General features: G+C 46.6%; 1 protein-coding gene across 3 annotated transcripts in view; it reads right to left on the bottom strand.

Annotated features, from left to right (window-relative positions):
• Cracdl (CRACD like) overlaps positions 1 to 24,076 on the bottom strand; it is a 123,602-nt gene that overhangs the window by 56,010 nt on the left and 43,516 nt on the right. For 2 of the 3 annotated variants that reach the window (XM_041655714.1, XM_041655715.1), the window contains exon 1: positions 6,186 to 6,644. The exons of the other annotated variant lie outside the window; for it this stretch is intronic. In XM_041655714.1, coding sequence (XP_041511648.1) covers positions 6,186 to 6,259 — 74 coding nt within the window. In that variant the 5' untranslated portion in view covers positions 6,260 to 6,644. Of the gene's footprint in view, positions 1 to 6,185; positions 6,645 to 24,076 lie in introns of those variants that run through there. 3 annotated transcript variants of the gene reach the window in all.

Below are 24,076 nucleotides of genomic sequence, written 5' to 3'. Positions count from 1 at the left end.
TATAACGGCTGTAATCAAAGACATGGACAACACATGTGTGAAAGTATTAAAAAAAAAACCTAGAACACGAATTCATTGCTGGTGAAATGGAAAATGTCACAGTCGCTTTAGAAAAGTTTGGCAGCTCCTTCAAATATCAAACATAAAATCACCACAGGGTCACAACTCCAGTCCTAGGCGTCAAATAAAAGGGAAAGAAAGGCTGGTTTTCTTGGCTTTATGTTTAAAAACCACTTATGAGTGAGTGCATGTGGTAATTGTCTTTCTGGGTCTGGGTTACCTCACTCAAAATAATGTTTTCTAGCTCCATCCATTTTCCTGCAAAATTCAAGATGTCATTATTTTTTTCTGCTGTGTAGTACTCCATTATGTAAATGTACCACATTTTCCTTATCCATTCTTTGGTTGAGGGGCATTTAAGTTGTTTCCAGGTTCTAGCTATGACACACAAAGCTGCTATGAACATAGTTGAGCACATGTCCTTGTGGCACGATTGAGCATCCTTTGGATATATACCCAAAAGTGATATTACTGGGTCTTGAGGAAGGTTGTTTCCTAATTTTCTGAGAAATCACCATACTGACATCCAAAGGGGCTGTGCCAGCTTGCATTTCCACCGGCAATCCCAGAGAACTTAGACAACAATGAGGACACTAAGAGAGACTTACATAGATCTAATCTGCATGGGAAGTAGAAAAAGACAAGATCTTCTGAGTAAATTGGGAGCATGGAGACCTTGTGGGAGGGTTGAAGGGGAGGGGAGAGGCAGGGAGGGGAGCAGAGAAAAATGTAGAACTCAATAAAAAGGAAAAAAAAGGGAAAGAAAGCCATAGTGCCATAGAGAATTCTGGGAAGACGGTGGGGAAAGAAGAGAACAATGACAACAGGTAGAATCTGTCTGATGTAACTCGTTTGAATCTGGATTCTAATAAAGGCTTAACAACTTCCAAGAAGAGCTGTGGACAGCAAATCCAGCTAATTTCAATCAGGTTCTGCTCTTAGCACAGCAGCACTTACTCAAGGGTCAGGTCCGCAGCCCAATGGTAAGCAATGCGTGTTCCAGGAGCAGCCTGCACACAGTTGGTAAGACCCAGAAAGGGCAGAGAGAACTCTGTCCTTCGCCCTGAGCATCTTTGCTTTGGCTACTGCTGTGGGTCACAATGAGGCAGACAAAGAGGTAGAGGCCACTGTGGTACTTTGGTAAGACTCTTTTTCTAATACTCTTTCCAGAAAATGGATAAATATTCAAGGATTGAATGTGCCCCCCACCCTTCTCCAGGCCTTTACTCTTCTCTTTGCTCTGAGAGATAGGCCTTAAAGACTAGGTCCTTCGAAACAATTCAGATATCAGTAAAATTAGTCACTGTGATACCCAGGGAAAGGTGCAGCCACATTGATCATCAGCACAGACAGCCTCCAGCAATCAACCAGACGACTAATAGTAGCAAGACAAAACAAAATAAAAACAAACAAATAACAACAACAGAAAAGCAAACCTCAAGGAAAGAGAATCTGAGTTGTATAATGGCTACATTATTAACTGTACCGTACAATTGTCAGTAACAATAATAACAAGATCAGAGGGGATTCAAAGGAACAGAAAGATACAGCTCATTCAAAGGATAAAAAGAAGCCAACCGAATGCCTCTGAGAAGACCTGACGGTGCTACACTAAGACAAAGATTTGAAACAACCATCTGAATTAGGTTCAAAAAGCTAACAAAAGATGCAGAGAATATCAAGAAAACAATGTGGGAACAATATTGAAATATCGACAACCTGAGAAGGAAGAGCAAAAAAAAAAAAGTACAAGGAATTAAGTGAAAAACTGACTAGACAGCTTCAAAGGAAGATCGGAGTGGGCAGAAGAATGAACGGGCTTGAAGTTAGGACAAGGCGAAGTAGTGAACCCAAAGAAGAGGAAGAAAGAAGATGGGATAGAAGTAGACATAGTACAGGGGACTTGTGACAATTCCCCCAAGCTAATGAAAGAAATAGATATAAACATCCTAGAAGCTGGGCTACATTCAAGTTGGCTGAGTTGATGACACACATTATCATCAAACTATTGGAAGACAGAGATAAAATGTCTTAAAATCAGCAAGAGAGAAATTAAGACACGTGAGAGGAACCACCTTTCCCTTGCAGCACTTAAACCAGAGTGAAATATTATTAAACTACCATTAAATTCTGTTCATTAGTTATAAGCCTTTATCAACATCGTTCCTTTCGATGTTGTAAAAGATCACACAGAAACACAGACTAGATCAAGGATTGCCGACATTGGGAAGAGGAGCATTATGGGAAGACAGAGCAGGTCACTGCTAATGGGCAGAAGGTTTCTTTTGGGGAGTTTACATGTTCTAAAATCAGATCATGTTCACATACACACAACTGTTCAAACTCACTGTACTGTGTAGAAAGGCTAACATTATGGTATGTCTAATGTCAACAAAGTTGTTGCCAGAGGGGGATAAGGATGAAGGAAAGGCACTTTTCAGAAAGAGAACTGGATACAATCTGTCCCCAACAAATTCATGGACTGGAGAGATGGCTTGTTGGTGAAGAGTGCTCCCTGCTCTTGTGAGTTAGGTTGCCAGTACCCTATCAGACAACCTATAACTGCCTATGCTCCAAGGGATCTGACCCCTCTTCTGGTCTCCGGGGGCACTGCACAAACATGCATCTACCACACACACACACAAACACACACACACACACACACACATTCACTCACACATAAGCACACACTTACATGCATGCACTCACACTCTCTCACACACACAATTTTAAAAACAGCTACTAGAGAAAAGATGTGGTGGATGGAGATGTCGTCAGGAACAGAGAGTGATAGAAAGGTGGGGACATCCAAAGATCATCAGGAAGAGGCAGGCTGGACTCCAATCAGAAGCCCCTACACAAACAGCACAAGTCCACATCTCAGCCCTGCCCTCCCCATCCCAGATACCCACGTCCTTCCAGGCCAGCATCTTTACAGATGTCGTCCCCTCGGACGGGATACCAGGTTCCCTACTTCCAGCTACACAGTGGTCTCACTGACCCTGCTCATCTTCATACTTTAGCTTTGACTACGTTGGAAGGATCACAGGCCCCCTCAGGGTGATCCTGCACCTCCTTCAACAGGACTGCAAGAGTCCCTGCCCTTCGCACTCGCAGGGCAGATCTGTTGGGTACTCATGACCTTGTGTGATTCCCAACCTGGTGTCTGCCTGCAGATGCACACCTGCTCCCATAGCCAGTACACTTAACCAATCTCTCCTCTTGGGGAAAGAAAAAGACAAAAATAAGTTATGACTTAAACCATTGTTCTCCAGTGAGTCATGCGAGGATCTGCCTTCTCCCTTTTTTTAGAAAAAAAAAATAAGTTTCACATTATTGAGGCACATGGAATGTGCAATTCTCACAAAGTTCTTGTGCAAAATCTCTGCTGAGAAACGGTGCCAGCTCGCTGCTTAATATTATTATCCTCGGGAACAGAGGAACCAGACGGCTGTACCCACGGAACAGAGGTGGTGACTTTGAGACTGGATGTCACTTAGTCTACATGTCTCTCTGTGACAGATGCCTGCCTGTTCAGAGCAGATACCTGGCTGTGACCCTTCTTCCACCCGGATGTCAGGAAGAGGAGGCTGTAGGGACAGACCTACACAGAGGGTCCTGAGCAAGGGGCTCAGATGTGGGGGACACCTAGCTGCTGCTGGTAGAGCCCGCACCGAGTAGAGAAGGGAAAGTAAAGAAACTGGATGGCCTGTCAGTGTCGGAGCTTCCTGAAATCTTTTAATTAATTCCCATCTTAAGTAATAATAATAAACCTTGGCCTGGAAATAAATACAAGCCATCCCCTTTCTTGCTAAGTATGTAAATTTGAAAGTAACTATGAAAAAAAAAGATGAGGTTAGGTACTAGTAGGGCACCAAAAGCACAGGGGCACTAGAAACACTGTCCAATGGATGAATGAATGAATGAACCACTGCTTAGTAACACTCATTAGAAAAAAGATAATTTCCTATTAAAAATGAGATGGCGTGCACATCCTGTTCACAATTCTACTGCCCAGGCCACCTCACACTCCCAGATTTGAGGGACCGTGCCTGGCCATGTCACAGTTCACTACCCTGAGATGTATCCCGTGTCCCCTCACACTACAGTCAGACAGAGCTGACGCCTGGTGGGCTCTGAGGGGCTGCTGTGAGAGAGTAAAGGATTATGGGGGCAGAAGAGGGCCTGGTTTAGAGGCTCTTGCCTCTCCCTAGGATTCCTTTACGCTGTAGTCAGGACAGGGACAGCACAGGCAAAGAGACAGCAGGAGGCGTCAGGCCACAGCTCTTGGGAGTGTTTCTTTGCAAACAAAACACACGACAGCCCAGCCACTCACAAAACAAACAGCATGGCTTATGAGCACACAAATAGGATCTTATGTAAGACAGACTACTGCTTTCCGAAAATTGCATAACGCTTGATTTGGTGGTAGCCGGAGACCCTATAAGCAGGCGAATTAGTTCCTTGGTGGAAGTCACATGACCACTCTAGCCTGACCAGCTTGGTCACATGCTTGACCAGCGGTCTCTACCACACAAACACAGTGGAGTGAGATCCACTTCCTAGATGACACTGGACAACAGCGCCCGCAAGACCAGGAGTGAAAACATTAGTTTAGACATTTTCAGGTTGTTAGCATATGTTAGCAAATATATATATATTTCAGATTTCTGACCAAACCATTACTTCAAAAATAGCTAAGCATGGGAGCTTCAAACTTTTACAACCTTATTTTAGAAATTCTATTTGCATTATTCTTGGGGAAATATAATATAAATCCTGCTAATGCTGGGGCGTGTCTTGCAATGATACCTTTAACCTGAACACTCTCAGTCTCGAGACATGAGCCGTCCCAGGGGCCGACTGCTGAACACATGTATGGTGGACAGGACCCTGGAATCTGGGCATCCGGAACATCTTTACGAGCTGGCTTGTTTCTAATTTTCTGAGCATATTAAGGTAACACACCCCTTACTCACGCATACACTGAAATGAATGCTTGAGTTTTCCAGAGTATTACGTGTATGACTGGTGCTCCCGCAGGTTAGCAGGTGCCTATCGGAGGAGACATAGGTAGGAAAACACGATCCAAAGCCTATTAGTAAGGCAAGCCACTGCGCTACCCTGGACCATTCAAAGCAGGCGGAATCAGACATGAAGATGCAGCAACTATCGGTAAACTCCCTGTGAAACAGTAGCAAAGACGAAGGCTCATCTACACACGGCTTTTCCATTAGATAGCATCCGTAAGGAATCCCTGAGTTACTGGGTCATTATTCATATGTAACGATATTTAAAAAAAAAAAAAGAGGCTCAAGTGGTGGATTATCTGACTAAAATCCTCAAGGATGGCAAGTGGGCCCCTTCCAAAGATCAGCTTCTCAAGGCCACCCACCCAGCCCGAGGGCTGACGGATGGACAGTCTCCTGGACACAATGGAGGCTGCCATACCAGGAATTTTCCAGTTGGGGTATGAGACATACAAAGTCTTTACTTCTGCTAAGTAAGTGAATTTAAACCAGCCGTATCTATGCTTCCCTCTGCACCCAGTGCACTGAACTACAAGGTGCGGAGAGGCAAAGACGCCTCGGGGATGCGGTCAGTGGGCTGGAGGAGGTGGCTATATGCACAGGAGCGCAGGCAGGGTATCATCCACGGATGAATCTGTCAGCTGGGAGCCAGCCCTTTAATGCTGAGCTTCAAGTAGTAACTGCAATGTCCTTTCTTCTTGACCTCTGGCTTCTGTCCCTCCACTCCAAGGGTATCAATTATGCCATGTAGACCCAAGGTACAAGCATGAGGCAATAACACAGAGAGCACTCTGTTTACCTAGCCTTCCGTGTCTCTCCTCCTCCCTCCTTCTCCTTTCCTTCCTTCCTTCCTCTTTCTCTTGCATCTGAATTTGCGTGAAAGGAAAATTATTTTGCTCCAAAATCCACACCACTGGAGAAGACAGGATAAAGTACATAAGAACACAGATCAAGATATTCTGGAATATAAGACACTAGGTGCTGAAGGTCTGGTCTCAGTCTCAAGGACGGGCAAGTCCCCGGGCCCTGGCAATGACCAAGTGGCCTGCCTCTCTGGACTCACCCCACCTCACCACCTTGCTCTTGGGGGCGCACCTGGGGTCAGGCCTGACGCATTGGTAAAAGGCAGCCATCTTCCTGAGCGTGCAGCGAGCCTCTGACTCTCTCATCCTTCTGGAAACTAGCAGCAGGGAGAAGAGTGGGCCTGCCTGTCCACCCACGAGGGGTTCAGGGTTCTCAGGACACCACTGGGCACTGGGCACAAGTTCTCGTCCCTGTTCCCCCAGCAACTCCGCAGAGCCATGAGGAAGTGGGGTTTCTGCCAACCACGGCGCTGGGCGCTCCGGAGCTCCTTGGGCAGGTGTGCAGGCACAGGGCAGCTACAGGTTTCTGAGACTCACGCGCCAGTACTTCCTTCTCCCGAGGGCCAGGAGTGGGGGTGGCCTGACTCCTTGGGGAGTTGGTCTGGAGAGGTTGCCGCCTGCCTCACCGTGACTGGAGTGGCTGCTGCACCACAGAGAACAAAACACAACAAACACGGGGCATTGTCTCGCTGCGCTCCCCGGGAAGTGGCAGAGGCTGAAGTCAGGACTGTAACCTCTGGCAGGAATGAAGACAGTCTAAACAGACACTTGGCTCCTCCCCTTGGCTATCAGACTATTGAACCAAGGCTCCCAGGAAACCGGAATTCCTCCCCCGGTCGAGTCTCACACTGAGGAAAGGAGAAGGCTGAAGCCTGTGGCGACCCGAGGATTGTCTCCCAGGAAGAGATTTCACAGTTGTGACAGCTCAGATCACCACGCAGGAGAGAATGAAGCTGGGACAAGGACAGCTCAGTGATGGGCAGGACCACACCCTGGCCAGGACTGCTTAGTTATGCACCGCTCTGGGCCTCTATTTAAACCTAAATCTCCTACCGGTGAAGAGGAACTTTGGGAGGGCTGGAGGACTGCATCTTCTTCCCAGCGTGGCCACAAGGAACACACTCCTCTCTCTAGCTTTCTTCATTATTCTATCTCTTCAGTTGGCTGACTGAGGACAGGGTGTCCCCAGCCTAGGTGTCAGGCTAATGGCCCAGGCTTTGAACCTAACAACCTCCATGTGAGGAAGATCAGAGCCTGGAAAGGGAACAGACCTAAGGCAGAGAAAATCTAAGACATGTTCTGAACTGAGCCACTTCCATTCTCGTGCCTGAGCCACACTGCCCTTCCTGCCCCACCAGGCCACTCTGCAGAGCAAGGGGCGGGTGTGGGGTAGGGACACGCCCATCTCCACCCCGCATGCTGCTTCCCAGCGTCCCCTTTCCTTTTAGTTTTGTCTTTGAAGCTTATCACGATTCCTTGGGTGCCACACATTGGCGAACTGCTTTTCCCGGGGCCTCCCAAATGCCGCTTGTAGTGGTGTACAGACTAACTATGTTCCTCATGTCCCCCAAAAGCATTTCCCCCGGACCCCGCCCTGCTGTAGACCACACCTGGCAGGTGTAAAACCACGCCTACCCAAGAAGTCGCCAATGCCAGCCTCTCTGGCTGGGCTCTCTGCCTCTCCCTGCAGCAAAGCCAAGAACTTAGTGACATCCTCTCTGCCTACCTGCAGCTGTCACTTCAAAATAATAGACTCCAGCAACCAGTCTGACAGGGCCGCCTGACTCAAGTTCAGCAGAGCCCGACTGCCGGCTGCCGAGGGCTGCTACAGTCAGCAGTTTCTAAGCAACGTCTCAAGTGTTGACAAGAAAGCGCTAGGCAACTAATGAGTGTGGGGTGTGACTCTGTATTATTAAAATCCAGGCAGCACTATGACTTCTGAGGGTGGTTCTAAAAAAGTCCCTTTTCTACTTTCCAAAATTGCTTTATACAGAATTCTTGCCCAGAAGTTTACAGTCTAAAGAGAAAACTGGGACAAGAACAGCGAATGGTGACAAAAAACAGGGGACCCCCAAGGGCTCTGGAAATCATCTGTACCCTTCTTCTCTTTGTGTGGGGTTAGAGTCTGCAGACCCACCATTGCCACCTCTCCTGCCTTCTCTTAGGGAGAAGGACGACAAGCTGACAGACAGTCCCGTGTGTCCAGGGGAGACTCAGAAGCCCATGCAGCAGAGTGAAATGATTGACGTGACAGGGACAGGACCTCTGGGATGCTGCTCCTAAGGAGCAGTATGAATTAGCAGCAAAGGAGGCAAAACAATATGACATCTACACTGGCAGTTTTACCCAGTGGAGTCAGACAGATTTGAGTTTAGGGGCCATGTGATGGTTTGAAAGAAAATGGTCCCCAATGGAAACAGCACTAGTAGGAGGTGTGGCCTTGTGGGGGCGCAGTTTTGAGGTCTCTTTTGCTCAAGCTTCCCTGTAACAGTCAGTCAACTTCCTGTTGCCTCTGAGTCAAGATGTAGCACTCTCAGCCATTTCTCCAGCACCATGTCTGCCTGCACACTACTGTGCTCCCCGCCATGGTGATAATGGACTGAATCTCTGAAACTGTAAGCCAGCCACCTCAATGAAATATTTTCTTTATAACAGCAGTCCTGGTCATGGTGTCTCTTCACAACACTAAAAACCCTGAGACAGGCCACTATACCACGTGCCAGCTCTTGGGGGTGACTTGCTTCCTCTCAGGCACGTCAGAAGTGCTTTCTCCCTGCAGTGGCTTAGCATCCAGAATGGTGCTCAGCACAGAATGGCCCGGGGGGGGGGGGGGGGGAGCTGTGGCATCTTGTGGTTGTACCTCTGCATGTCCAAGGATCAAGCTTCCCAGAAAAGCAGAAAGGCTGATGAGAGGTAGGTCCTGACACAGTCCTCTCAAGCCTTGGCACACATCTCCACCTCCCAGTATGCTCTCTGGGGCACAGTGGGCACGTTTTACATGGCTGCTCATTTTTAACCAAAGTATCCAGGAATTACTCTTTTTGTTGTTGTTCCAATGTCTAAACCATATATCTCTATGATGAAGACTAGTAATATCTATGTGTATTTTTTAAAACACAATTTATAAACTGCAACAGAAAATATTTTATGTAAAAATATCTAATGTTTTCATAATAGGACCTCTGTCTCAGTCTGTTTTTTCTTTCTATAACAGAATAATAATACTGAACAATCTACATACTGAATAATTTATAACGAATAAGGGTTTATTTATCTAGTAGCTCTTCTAGGACATTCAAGGTTGGTGGGGACTCTAAAGAATCTTGAACAGCCTAGGATACCACACCATGAGAAGAACACACATGAGACAGAGCCAAACTAGTATTTAGTTGCTTGCTTATTGTTTTTTTCGAGATAGGGTTTCTCTATGTAATAGCCCTAGCTATCCTGAAACTTGCTCTGTAGACCAGGTTGGCCAAGAACTCACAGAGATCCACCTGCCTCTGCCTCCTGAGTGCTGGGAGTAAAGGCATGTCCCACCACATCTGGCTCAAATTGGCTTTTCTACAGGCCCACTGAAGTGACTCATGGCATCATGGATAGGTCAATTCATTCTTAAAGATCTTACCTGCAATTCTCTTTCCCTGTGTCTTTTATTTTGCAAGTGTCTCTGCGTGTTGGTATGTGTCTGCATGTTTACATGTACAGGTACCCGTGTGTGTGTGTGTGTGTGTGTGTGTGTGCGCACGCAAACGCGTGCGCACACATGCACACATGCCTACATGGAGGCCAGAGGCTGAGGTCTGGTACCTTCCTTAATCACTTATATATTAAGGAAGGGTCTCCCATTTGAACCCAGAGCTTGCAGATTCAGCTAGTTTAGCTACCCAGCTTGTCCGCTTGTCTCAAGGACCCCCTTTCTCTGTCTCCAGAGTGCTGGGATTATAGGCAGGCTGCCATACTCACCTGGCACTTACATGAGTTCCCAGGGATCCAAATTCCAATCTTCAGGTTTTTGAGGCCAGTGCTTTATCTATAGGCCAACTCCCCAGTCCATTCATCTTTTAATGCCTCACAATGGTTGGGAGGTCCTTCTGTCTATGTGTTGCTTTTATTGGTTAATGAATAAAGAAACTGCTTTGGACCTATAGCAAGGCAGACCTTAGGTAGGCAGGCAAAGCTAGGTTGAATGCTGGGAGAAAGAATGGTGGATTCAGAGAGAAGCCATGGAGCTGCTGGAGACAGATGCTGGGAACTTTAGCTGGTAAACCACAGACATGTGGCGATACACAGATTAATAGAAATGGGTTAAATTAATATGTAAGAGTCAGCCAATAAGAACCTAGAGCTAATGGGCCAAGCAGTGATTTAATTAATAGGGTTTCTGTGTGATTATTTCGGGTCTAAGCTAGCTGGGTGGCTGGGAACCAACAAGCAGCCTCTTTCCAACAAGTTGGCACGCCAAATGGGGTGAACTAAAATACACATAAAACCCGAGAAAGCTTGAAAAGAAATTCTAGACACAAAACCACAAGCAGCTTCTTGTTGTTTGCTGGCAGCATGCCATAGCTCCCTTAAGAGAGGTTTCCCTGATTCAGCCACCTTTTGAAATGCTGGCTTTCTGGGCCTTGCTGCCAGCATGACCTCTGGCTCTTTTGAGAGATGGAGCATTTGGATGGGGTTTGTGAGCAGACTGCTGTAGCTTGCTTAATGGTAACATGGACTGGCTGTGTGCCTGAGAATGGGGCTGTGTGCATGGCTCTCAGAGGCACTAGTGGCTCCACCATGCTGGACTGGGTGGGCAAGCAGGAAGTATCATATATGCCATAGTAATGGTGCAGCTTAAATTTTAGACTGGGCAGACAAGCAGGAAGTACTGTATATACTATGGTGCAGCTTAAGTTTTAAGAAGTGCTTAGCATTTTAAAAAGCGCTCCTGGACAGTGAAGAATTACAGATATGCAATAAAGACAAATACAGATGAGTCATAGTGTTGGATAAATGTACATAGGCTTGGAAGAGAGAAAAAAAGAATATAGAGAGTCATAAAATAAAGTTAATGCTTAAAAAAGGGTGAAGTCTTTAAAGAGACAAAGTACAGATATTCATAGATTAAAAAGAGTAAAGAAAAATAAGCCAAGTAAAAATGGAAAATTCACGGAGAGTCTGGATTATGTATATTATTGTGTTATCTTTGAATTTTTTGACTGTGAATGAGCTAAGTACAGAGAAACATTTCATTGCATGGGATGCTAAACTAAACCAGCATGTATATTATAAAGGTATCCTAACTTCTAAATTTGGGTCTAAGGATATGTTGCTTTGGAAATGAGGTTCTTCTTTTGTTTCCACAGAAGATGAGAATGTGTGGATTGCTTCCAGACTGGCGTGGTTTGATGGAACAAGACCTCCCGAAGGTATCTGTGAACACCCCCAAAAATTACTATGTCCAACAATTGCAGGAAGCACTATGGAGAAAACTATGCCCATATTCCCATATATTGTCTATAAGTGTTTGTTTACATTTAAAGGGGGATATGATATAGATATGAATAATTTGCATTGGTATGGATCTTGGTTTATTGATACAAATTTAAGGTCAATTTTGTTATATGTAGTTCTGATCTTGATTAAGGTATTGTGTTTGTGTAGCTCATTTAAAAATGTAATGTATAATTAAAAATATGTTAATAGATAATCATCTATAATAGTCAAGCTTGTAGTCATGTTAGTTAGATTTTCTAGATGTATAGAGATATATTTCAGTTAGATAGGTATTCTTCAAATCTTTCAGAGACCTTCAGAATATGACATTTAAAAAGTTTAAGAACTTAAGACTTTTCATGACAGTTGAGACACATCTGCTCTTGGCAGCACCAAGCTACTTCAAGAGGATGATGGGCATTGAAGAGGCTCCTTATGGATTGGCCATTTGGGCAGGAGACTGGTCTTGCCTAGACTGCTTGATAAACTGGACATGCAGGACCCATAGAGAAATGACTGCTGAACTTGCCTAAAGGTGAGATGGTCCTTGGGGGTTCCTACTATATGAAAGAGTCTGCCAAATGTTCTGCAGGACACAGAAGAAAGTGACTGACAAACTGCCAATATAGGCAGAACTGTCTTTGAAATTTCCTGCCTCATGGAAAACTCTGCTGGATACTATGGTCCTGTAGGCTGAAGATGGATGCCCCAACAGTACAGAAGAACTTTGGGTGACTGTTCAGGCCACGAGATGTCTCTGTCAATTCTAGAATTTTGAAAGTTGCTTACAATGCACTTCCTGCTTACTTAGGTAATATTATATCCTTCTGGAGTCTTTGATGGTGTTGAAGAATTTATAGTTATAATTATAGTTTTCCTTATTTATGATAAAATATAAAGTAGATATAAGTATTGTAACTGTAATTCTTGCTTGATAACTGTTTTGTTATATGCAATTTTACTGTGTTAAAGTTAAAACCTTCCTTTTTGTTTAAAAAGAAAAGGGGAAATGATGTGGGAAGTCTTTCTGTCTATGTGTTGATTTTATTGGTTAATTAATAAAGAAACTGCTTTGGACCTATAGTAAGGCAGAACTTAGGTAGGCAGGGAAAGCTAGGCTAAATGCTGGGAGAAAGAATGGCGGAGTCAGAGAGAAGCCATGGAGCCACTGGAGACAGACGCTGGGAACTTTAGCTGGTAAGCCACAGCCACGTGGCTATACACAGATTAATAGAAATGGGTTAAATTAATATGTAAGAGTCAGCCAATAAGAACCTAGAGATAATGGGCCAAACAGTGATTTAATTAATATGGTTTCTGTGTGATTATTTTGGTTCAGGGCAGCTGGGACAACCAACCAGCTTCCTTCCAACATCACAGAGGAGATTAAACTTCAACTTGAGTTTTGGTGAGGACATTCAAACACAGCAACATCCTAGACTCCCTGTCATCACTTTATTCAGAAGGATTATCACAAATGAAGTAGGTCCTGGATAGTTCCTATTTCCTCTCATCTAATGCTCACACCCACCGGGGTTCAAAGCTTGAGCTCAATATTGCAAGAGAAGGATACAGGGTCTCTGGGGTTGGACAACTAGTCCAAGATCCCTGAACCAGCAACTGAAAATCTGAAGTTCAAATCAAAGCCTGTACATCACCCAAGTGTGTGTCTATCCAATGATGGCAGCTACCTGCAAAAAAAACACTAGCCAACAGCTTGAGGGATTGGTCAAGTTCCATCCCTTTGGGGCTGGCAACCAGACGGGCTGTATCTAAAGCTTTTTAGACTTCATCCTGCTGTGTTGATCATTTCTCTTCTGGGGCATTTGTCCTAAAGAGATAAATGAAGGGAACATCCTAGGGACTCATTGTTGTGACACATAAAGAGACTCAAGACACAACTAGTGAAAGTCACATTATGAATGTGGGAGAATGCCCACGGTAAATTGCAAGGAGGCGTCAACATCTTCTGAACATCAGCATCATCATCTAAGAACCTGATGAACAAGGATTCTATCTTAGTCAGTCTGGGCTGAGGCCTGGGACCCTTGATCTCTGAGATACCCCCAGGTGATGTCGATGACACTGCCCACATCCTTCCTCTGATGACAATGTGCTGCAAGGTGGTGTAGGCAGACCTATTTTTATTACAAGGAAGATTCTCTTGCGTGGAAGTGTAGCTTAGTAGTAGAACCTAGCATGCATGGGGGCTCTGGGTTCAGCGACCAGCTCTGTAAAAAAGAATAGCTTATACCTAGTAGAAAGGAAGGGAGAGGGCTGAAGTCACATCTGGGTCATGGACCCTGCATTGGAAATGCTCACCGTTTCACTAGATGGTGTCAATTTTCTCACTGAATGTATATTTTTGTTCATAATTAGAATATGCTCCAACAGTTCCTTGTAAAGATGAGTCAGGCTTGAGTTTGGAGCTGGGTTATTTTCCCTCTCCGGGGCTCTGTTCCCTCCCTCAGAAACCCTTGGAAGGCTGTGAGTATTCAAGCAGGGCCTGTGTTTGAGTTTCCACTCTGTGTCTGGCACACAACTATCAGTCTCAGCCTTCATCCCTCCACTGTTGGAGATGACAAGCCATACTGGCTTCCTTATCTGTCTTCATATTGTCTCTGCCACAGAGCTGAGGAGAAGCTTAGAGCTTAAGAGTGCCTGCCATGCTGCAAAGGAGACAGCCAGCTTGCCCAAGGCAGTCAAGAACCTTCCAACCCAGCCAGAACTTCTCTTTTCAGTTCCATTCTCCACAGCCCTTCTTGCACACCCCACACAGTGGCTGTGCTCTGTCCACAGGGCAGAAACAGGGCCTAAACTAGAGTGGCCTATGACAGGAATGCAGCCCTGGGGTCCAGCCATCTGGAAAACAAGCTGAAGGGGCCTCACGTCAGGTACCACTAAGCAGACCTACCCCATCCCCCGAGGGCAACCCTCACCCATGCATGAATTTCTAGACATGGCATTATGATTTACCTCGGCTGAGGCTGTCTAAACAACTCTGGGAGAGAAGATAGGTTTGTGAACCCTAAAGTTGGCTGGTTGGTTGGTTTTAAATAGGTGCAACTTAGTTAAGTTAAAAAAAATATGTCAGAGATGTTTACAATGTCATTGTTACATGCATCAGCTTCTGAATCTCCCCTTAGATGGGTGTTGCTCAGATTAACCTTTACAAGTAGCTGTTGCCATGTTACATATTCTTTTGTTGATTCATATCTCAAAAATGCTGTCACACACACATACAGACACACAGACACAGACACACAGACACACACACACACACAATCTGCCATGGACCACACAGATATTGAACCAAGTACCTTAAATGGAAAGAGGTCCCATAAGGCTCTGTCCCATGCACAAGCTTCCATTGTTCTCTCCAGCAGAGTGTAGCTAGGGTGAGAAAGCAAGGGTGGGGCTGGAGAAACAGCTCAGAGGTTAAGAGCACTTGCTACTCTTGCAGAGGACCTGGGTTCTGTTCCTAGCACTCACATGGTGGTTCACAATCTACCATAACTCCAGTTCCAGGGGATCCAATGCCCTCTTCTGACCTTCATGAATACCAAGGCAGGCATCCCCACAGAACCATTACTTACATACAGGCAAAGCATCACAATAAAAAAAATAAGATAAAAAAAATCAAGAAGCGGAGAGAGAAAAATGAATAGGAGGAAGAGCAGCTCCCAGAGTAGCTTCCCTCTGAAAATAAGAAGATAGCAGAAATTGTTCCATCTCAGGCTATATGGGGTCAGTTACCATTGAACCCCTACCCTCTCCCAGAATGCAAAAGAAACCATTTGAGAACTTCTTCAAGATGGGACCAAGTGCTGTGACCTCTTCTCAGGCCCTTGACAAATCTATGCTGCAGAAATGAGGAGGTTGGGGAGCTAACTGGAAGATCCCCTGGTGAGAGGTGGCTCAACCAGTAAGTGTCTTCTGCTTTGGTCCGAGGCCAGCCTCCTACTGCCATCAGCTGTTACTCACCATCCCAAGCACAGGTCACAAAGACATGGGTACTTCCTACAAAGAATGGCTTGTTCTCCCTGACTGCCAATGTCACTTTCAGCTGAAGTCACAGACACAGACTGAGGGACCACTACCACACCAACTCCGTCCCCCAGATCGTGTGAGCACAGTAACCCCACTCCTGGTAACCTATCTTGGGCCTGACTACCTCCATTTTCCTCTTCCTGGGCCCATGAGACACTGGTCAATACCAGCTAATCACCATGCAGATTACATACATATGCAAAGTCATATAGCAAGTCATTTCCCACACTGCATTGCCCCTCCCCACAGCTGCCGCAATTAGATACTGTGAGGTTGGGGCCATGGACAGAGTGTGCTCCAGCCCTTCATCCAGCAAATGAAGGCACAGCTACAGAGAAAGCCTTTGCTTGGGTTTGTGATGAGCTGATTGCAAAGGCACAACTAGGTGCCTCGCCACCTAATTCCCAGCTCCCTGCTCTTCTTCCTGATGCCATGGTGGCTCCCAGTGAAGCCCAGCGGACTAAAAGCCCCAGCTTTATCCTTCCAGACATTGTGTTCCCAGGCGACAGCTGTCAGGCTTGTCAGTCACTCTGCAGGGTATGAGGAGGCAGGTCCTATCTCTGACAGGAAAAAAGAAACATCCCAGCTGACAGACAGAACAGGAGAGAACGGAACAAGCCTGGGCCAGCAGAACTGTTATCCAATGTCCTATTACCCACAGGAAGCTCGGTGCAGAACTACCCTGAGGGTAAGAGACGTGAGCACAGAACTCAAATCAGGAGCATCAGGAATCACTGGGAATAATGTGTAGCCAGAGACTAAAAAACCCACTTTAGCACTAAGAACAGAAATAACGGGTCAAAGGTGACGAGAACCAGCTGGCTAGTGGACTCTACGTTTGCTCTGGGGGGTAGATGGGCAGGCTGGTGGGCTGTGGGCTGGAGGGCACCAATACCAACAATTTATCCAGACATATTGAGCACTGTTGCTAGTAACTGGGACCTGTCTATCTGCTGGCTTGCACTTAGTCAACTCCCAAGTTTTCCTCCAACTAGCTTGATCCCAAGAGAAGACACACACCTGCCAGCTGGCTTGTCACACTCAGGAGCAAAGCCACAGTGTCCCAGGGCTCATCCTGGAAGGGCATCTGAGTTTAGAGCCAAATGTGGAGATTTTAAGAAATAATGAAATTATCAAACCCCAAACGGTACATTTGTCTGCATTTTTAAACTCAGCAAACATGCAGGTTGTATTTTAATGCCTTTTTAAGTCTAAAATCACCTGGGTGGGTTAGCAACTTAAAAGGTATTAAATTAGCTTCTATTTTAACTTTAATCTAAAAATAGCTTAGCCAGTCAGTACAAATGCACTACACAGCTTAAATCTTCCCCATCGTGTTACAAGCTGCTGGTGTTGAAGGCAGGTTCATTCCTTATTGACAGGGTTTTTCTCCAAGAGTTGGGACCTACCAACTTCGTAGTCACAACACAGGACGCATGCGCTAGACTACAATGAATAGTTAGACGTTAAGATGAATGTATTGGACCTTTCGTTTTAAAGTCGCCACTAACCACAGCTTCTGCTTTAGGAGAGGCCTCATTTTTACCAGAAGGAAAGGTGAGGCAAAAGGGCACCACCGGCACCACCCTCCTATGGCCCGTCCTTGGCAGACATTAACAATCTATCACAGCATCATTCTCTGGACTGCTCACAGTACAATACTAAAGACAGCTACTTACTGCCAGCTGCTCGGATCTATATGTGACTACAGGACATTAGCAGAAACACTGATAAATCTGTGGAACTTGGTTCTAGCCTTCTAATGTCACCGACAAGTTGAGTAGCTAGAGGACAATCTCAGGTGGTGCGGTCCCTCAGGAGCTGGCCACATGACTATTGTTTTAATGAATTTTAACAAGATGAGTCTCTCACTAGCCCAAGACTACCAAGCAGGCTAGGATGGCTGGCCAGTAAGCAGTGAGGGTCTGCTTGTCTCTACGTCCTCAGTTTTGTTATTTCAACCACATAACACCACACATGGCTTTTTATATGTGGGTGCTGGGGATCAAATTCAGTTCCCTACTTTTGCTTTACTGACGGAGCTATCTCTTCAGTCCAGAACAAAGTTCTTTTTCTATAAAGATGTTTTACTTAGATAACACATGACACGTTTTTGAGCTGACGCCAATATACATCTTATTTTGTTTATTTTGTTTTTTCGAAACAGGATTTCTGTGTGCAGCTCTGGCTGTATTGGGACTCACTCTGTAGACCAGGCTGGCCTCAAACTCATAGAGATCTGCCTACTTCTGCCTCTCAATTGCGGGATTATAGATGTACGCTACCACTACCTAGCAATTATTTTAAAAATATACTTCTCATCGGGGTGGTGGTGGTGCAGAAGCAGGGGGATATCTGTGAGTTCAAGGCCAGCATGGTCTACAGAGTGAGTACCAAAGACAGTGAGGGCTATACAGAGAAACTCTGTCTCAAAAAACCAATCAACCAAACAAGTCTAGTTATCAAATGTTTGTTGTCCAGAAAAAAACAAGCCATGATAATACCACAAAGCCCCTCCTACCATCCTTGCCACATGGTCCCAAATGCCACATCTAGTCCTCTGCACGGTCTCCAGGGGCAAGGTGAGCCCTCTGCCATGCCCACATATGCCAGCAGCCTCTCACAGTACCTCAGTCATAAGAAATCTTTCCTCTGCCTGGGCAACCAGCAAGTTCTCTACCTACTCACAGTTTGGTTTGCACACATTACTCTCCTGGACTTTGAGGTTTGTGGGGGGCATCTGGTTCTTTTATATTTGATGTCCTAATTTCTTCACTCAGTATGAGGCTTGGAAAATATGATTCAGGAAGCCTCATCATCTAGGTTTAGAAAACGCAAGGAGAGCGTTAAACAGAGAGCAAACCTTCACTCATTACAAACAAACTGTATTCTTTGGAAATTTCACACATGGAACAACATATCTTGATCATATCCACCCTTTGCTCACTTCATATGTCCCCCAAGACCCCTACATCTCCTCTCCTTCCCAACTTCACGTCTTCCTAAATACTTGTCTTTAACCCACTCCGTCTAATTATGCTGCTCATAAGCACGTGGGCATAGATCCATCCACCGGGCCACGGAGAACTTACCCGTGGCCAAACTCAAAGAAAAGTGATTCTCCTTCTCACAGACGCCATCAACTGCCAATAGCTTGCCAGCCAGCGGTGGGACCCAGGGAGCTCTTCCCTTCTCTGTCCTGGACATTTTAACTGACTGGGTCTTGGGCTGGGAGCCAGTGCTTTTGTGATCTCCAGTGTGCAACAGTCTTCATGTCCAGAGGGCAGCGCTGCGTGGTACCCTTTCACATTCTTTCTGCTCCCTTTTCTGTGATGTCCCCAGCCTTGGATGGGGTGTGGGGGTAGGAGATAGATGGTCTACCTATGGCTAAGCACTCAGAGTTATTCTCAGCGCTTTGAGCACCAAAGAATCTCAGTATTAACTACTACCCACTGCCATAATACGCTTCTCTGACCAAGGCTGGGGGCAGCACAGCTATATGGTTAGAAGCATAAATATTTAGAAGGTAGTTTGACAAAGTGACCGTTTAGAAGAACATCAACAGTCACACACTAAGACCTATGACTTCTCTAGTCATTGATTTGACCGTGTTTATAATACCAGGCAGGAAACCACTCCTGCGGAGGAAGCCTCAGATACAATCACGACAACAGTGGGTATTATAACAGGGAGCACATTTAGGTCTATATTGTAGCACGCAGGGTTGGTGTGGGATAAGACCACTGAGGTTTGTTTTGCCTTAGCAGCCTCCACAGCTCTTTCTGGCACTATGAAAGCTGGTCAGCATGGAGATTGTCTTGGTCAGTTTGAGATTGATTTCTCTATTCCTTACAACCAAAGCATGTGGTATATTCAGCAATAATGTCTCACTATCTAGTTACGGCAGGCAACCAAGAGCAATGGCACTAGCCTGTGCTGTTTTCAGTGTCTCTGAAAACCCTCTGACCAGTAACTTGTAGAGACGTTGCCTGGCGCTAAGATTTTCATCTAATGGTGCATGTCTTGAGAGAAGCATCATTTACTAATATGGGGCACTTTGCTTTAAATTTCATTAAAATATCTTTAATAGGTTTACAGACTAGTGGGGTTCCATAAAGGTCCTTCATAATCCTTAGTTTGGGTTAGCTCCCCACCACCCTCTGTCCCCATCACAGTCATAACAAAGAACACTCACTTTTAGAAAGCTTTATCATGTTAACTTTCTTCTAAACAGCTAAGACAAAAATTATTCCCAAATAGTTCATTTTGTTTGAGCCATTTGGTAAGATTCTCTGACAAAATGCCCCGGTGTGATTCAGATGCGGGGGCTGCTTTAGGATGACATAAATATCTCCCTCTTCTGTAATTCCAAAGCATCGCATTTGGAGAGCAGGGACATGGAGCAATACGGAGACACATTTGGCTCATTATGTGCAAACACCTAATATTCCAAATCACTCCAGCCTCCGTATTTCAAAGACTTAAAAAAGCAGCACCCCCCTTATTTCGAGGGGGGTGGGTGGGCACAGTATACAGACGCCCACACCTCTCGGCACGTAATGTCTCTTGGGTCCAGTCGGATCCTCAATTAGTCTGAAAAATCTTTGAAGATGGTACCAAAAAGTTTGATGGTTCCTGCACATGCCAAGCTGTGATGGCACCACGTGGATACTGAATAAACTCAGAGTTACTGATATAAGGACACAGAGTACATAACTCCACTGGCAAGGGTCATTTGCAACAATGCTGTGGGCATGGTGCTCCCTTGGGGGAACTGCCACACTCCACTGACTGGTGCACAAGAGAGTGACCAAGGAAGGGAGGTAGAAGCCCAGAATAAATAAGGACACGGGGGTTTCTCAAACCTTCCCCTTCCAGTAAGCCAAAGTGTGACAATCACACAGCTTACCATGAACTGCAACTCTTCTAAATGTTTTCTCCTGGATTCAACTGAACTCAACACTAGGAACATCTCACCTGAGCCAGGCAACAGAATCCTGCATCACCAGGCACACTAAGGTAGGGGTGTGGTGCAGGGGCTTGCCTAACATAAACTCAGACTTGGGTTTGATCTCCACCCAACACAGTGCACGCATACACGTGCACACGTGTACGCAGCAAGTGCGCGCGCGTGCGTGCACGCACACACACATACACGCACACTTCAGAGTCCGGTCATCAGGTGGCAAGTAGGACTGGAAGGAAGCATCAGTACACAAGGTGGGGGGGCTCTCAAGTTCATAGGCCATGGGACTCCTATTTCTATTTGGGGGTGCCTGCTCCTGAATCATAACAGGGTTTCCAGCTCTCTGGCATGAGGTCAATAGAGAAGAGGGACCCTAAAAGTTCTTATCCCACACCCCCATTTTACCAAACTTCTGGCCAGGGGCAAGAAGGTCGCTATGGCAAATGGCCACAAGAACCACTGGACAAACATCTATAGTTCTGGGCTCTAAGGGAAGAGAGGAGTGTCAGGAGAGCCCTAGGTGGGACACTGCTTGGAAATTATGAGTAGGTACCTTTAAGACCACTTTGAGACATCCCTATCTTTAGGGGACAAAGTTCCTCCCTAAGGACTCCACTCCCAGGGGTGCTAAGGCTCAGGGGACTTGCTGAGTCCCTTTTCACAGTTCCAGGCTCTGAGAGGAGGGCAAACCAGGCTGGGACCTTCCTCTTTAGAAAGCCTGCCCTCCAGATGGTGGTAGGTGCTCTCTTGGGGGTCCCAGAGGCTTTCTGACTGGTAGGCTAGATAGAGTACTCAGGAATGGGAGGCTGGTGGGTCCCATTTCAGTTTCTACCCATGGGCCAGAGTCCATGATGATAGGACCTGTCACAGATGAATGCACACATCCATCAGGGAGATTCAGAGGCATCACAGAGAGGACGCTAGTGTCCCTGACACTCACAGAGGAGCCTGGGGTACAGCAACTCAGTCCACTTGGGAACTGGTCAGAGCCACACACCCTCAAGCTTTCATCCACATAATTGAACAGGACCCTCAGGAGATCCAAACGTGAGAAACGTGGCTTTTAACCAGCTGGCTCTCAGTGGGACTCGGGGGTCAGTCCTTTTTAAGTTCCCCCGTGATTTCTGGTGGTAGCCACGGTGAGGCAACTATTCCAGAGGTTTGTCAAGGGTTTTGGATGTGACCTTCTCTGCATTAGGTGAGCCCAACTGAGGTGCTGTGGGGATACACCCCAGATATAAATATGTAGTGTGCTGCAGAAAGACAAGGAGCTCAACACCTGCCTCCTGCAGACACGGAAGTTAGTCATCCCTTGCAGGCATCTTTCTGGTGCTGGAAGCAGGGAACACCATCTTTGGGAAGAGGGAGGGGCCCCTCAGAATCGACTCAGTCTATTCTGAGAGTTGCTTCTTACAGCACAGGTTCTGGTTAGTCCTGGCAGCCACACCCTCCATTAGAACTGTCAATCAGAGTTTGCAGAGAAGGGCAGGATGCAGAGAAACCAGGAAGGGAACAATAAGGGTGATGGATCTAAAGCGCAGTGGGCGGGGGGGGGGGGGGGGGGAGGGGCGGACGGACCAGGAATGCTCAGTTCCATGTCCAAAGTTACGGTTCCCACACAAGGCTTTCCCTGAGAGCCCCTGGAGGCCAAGGACAGGCCAGCAGAGGTGGAATTTCGGCCAGTATTCAGCACACAGTGCACAGCACCTAAAAGTAAGGACCCACGGGTAATGGATTAATGATCATTTATGTTTCCCCTCACTCAAAAGGAATTTGACTCCTAGGCACCGTTGGGGAGAGGGGACTATGCTTTGAGAAGAACTGGAAGCTAGGTTGGTTCTCCCAATGGGCTAGAGTCTCAGGGATCCCAGGAGACTCTGCTAAGGCCACATTCTTAATCCACACTGTAGTCTAAGACAGGAGCCAATGGTGTGGCTCAGGCTTGAGAGATCAATCCAATGAAAGCTCTTGCATCTCCTGGGCAAGCATGTGGCAGGCTTCAGACCAAGGAGAGGGAGTTTCGGAGCTTTCTGGCATTGTTGGAAGTGTTTTTCTCTTGAGCCTGGCAGGACGTCTGCAGAGGAAACAAACCAACACACTTAGAGACCCCCAAGTCCTGGATGAAGCTATTCGTGCAGTCAGCTATATGAGACTTCTGTGTGTTCTGACAGCCTCACATCTTCCATCAAGAAAGAAAGCATCCGTTCAACAGCCTCAGAGTGAGGCAGACACAGGCAGGCAGCGAGCAGCAGCATGACTCTGACAGAAGCTGTGGTGGAGGATGTTCCAGAAAGTGAGCCTACAATACCTCCAGTGGGACCTGAGACTCAGAAGGAAGAGAGCCCCAGCAGGGATCTGAGGAGTCACCAGTGGTCCAGAGTATGCTAGGCCACCAAATCCAGAGGGACTGTAACAAGGAAAGACACAATACTACCCTAAAGAGAGTGCCAGAGAGGCAGGAAGATTAAGGTTTTGATGGGTTGGACTGATACACAGAGGACCAATCATATTCCTCTTAACCAGACCCCAAACTCTGCACCCACCTCCCAGGATTCATAAGCACCTACTGTGTGCCCAGCACCAGCTGGAATTACCCCTGCCTCTGTATCATTCTCCAAGAACTCAGAAGCACTTACTGTGTGCCCGGCACTGGCTGAAATTACCCCTGACTCTGCACCCACCTCCAGGACTCAGAAGCTACCCACTGAGGCAGTGGCTGGAATTATTCCCAGCAAGCAGTCACTGCTGGGACTCAAGCTGTGAGTTGTGTTTCCCTGGTACCTGCTGATCCCAGCCAGGGCCTCTGTACACTATAGGAGTGCAGTAAGGGGCAGCAGCGAGTTGCTCCCACCAGCTCTGTAGTCCTTTGGGAAGAACGTCTTTGCACAAAACTAATACAAAGTGCAGCCAGTACCGTCAACCAGATGTGTTCGCTTTCCACCACGCACAGAGAATGGCACATCTGGGTCTGACTAGAGCCTAAAGAATTCTACTTCACTGCCTTCCCCACAGTCCTGGTGTCACTCATCAGCCTGTCACAAGAGGACGACGAGGTCTGTCACACAGACTGTTGTTCCAGACCCAATGAGATGACGTCATGCATAAAGGAGGCATGGGGCTAATGGAAGAGATTATTGCTCACTGGTATTTTTGGCAGCTCTCAAACTGCAGCACATGGAGACCCACCCACACCACCTCCAGGCAAGCCTGCTCTGGCTGTCCGTCTCCACTCACTGGGATTCAGAAATAGTGCCACCCACAGGAGACGGTTTGAGGCTGGGGAGCAGCCTGTGCCGGGGAAAGAGAACCACAGGTGTCTCCTCAACTGGCATGGCCAGCAGAGGGCAGCAGGGGGATGGCGGGTTAGAGCCCGGTGATAGATCAAACACCCGTGGTTCCTACCATGGACGAGTGGCCCTGACTTAAAGAGACAGCCAGGATGAGCACCAAAGTCCTCAGACCACCCAAATGGTTCAGAGCTCAACATGACTCACAGAACTAGGGATGGGGATGGCTCAACACAGAGGGGCATGCACACCCTGTGTCAAATGGAGCCAGGGCCCTATCACGACTTCAAACACAGGCCTTTAGGGAAGAGCCAGGAAGAGCTGGAAATGGGTAGA

Source organism: Microtus oregoni, unplaced genomic scaffold (genome assembly GCF_018167655.1).
Source record: "Microtus oregoni isolate MIOR12 unplaced genomic scaffold, Mior012 000007F_ref0000211, whole genome shotgun sequence".
NCBI classification, from domain to species: domain Eukaryota; kingdom Metazoa; phylum Chordata; class Mammalia; order Rodentia; family Cricetidae; genus Microtus; species Microtus oregoni.
The sequence above is the reverse complement of the archived record's forward strand: the minus strand, read 5'-3'. Positions and strand labels throughout refer to the sequence as shown.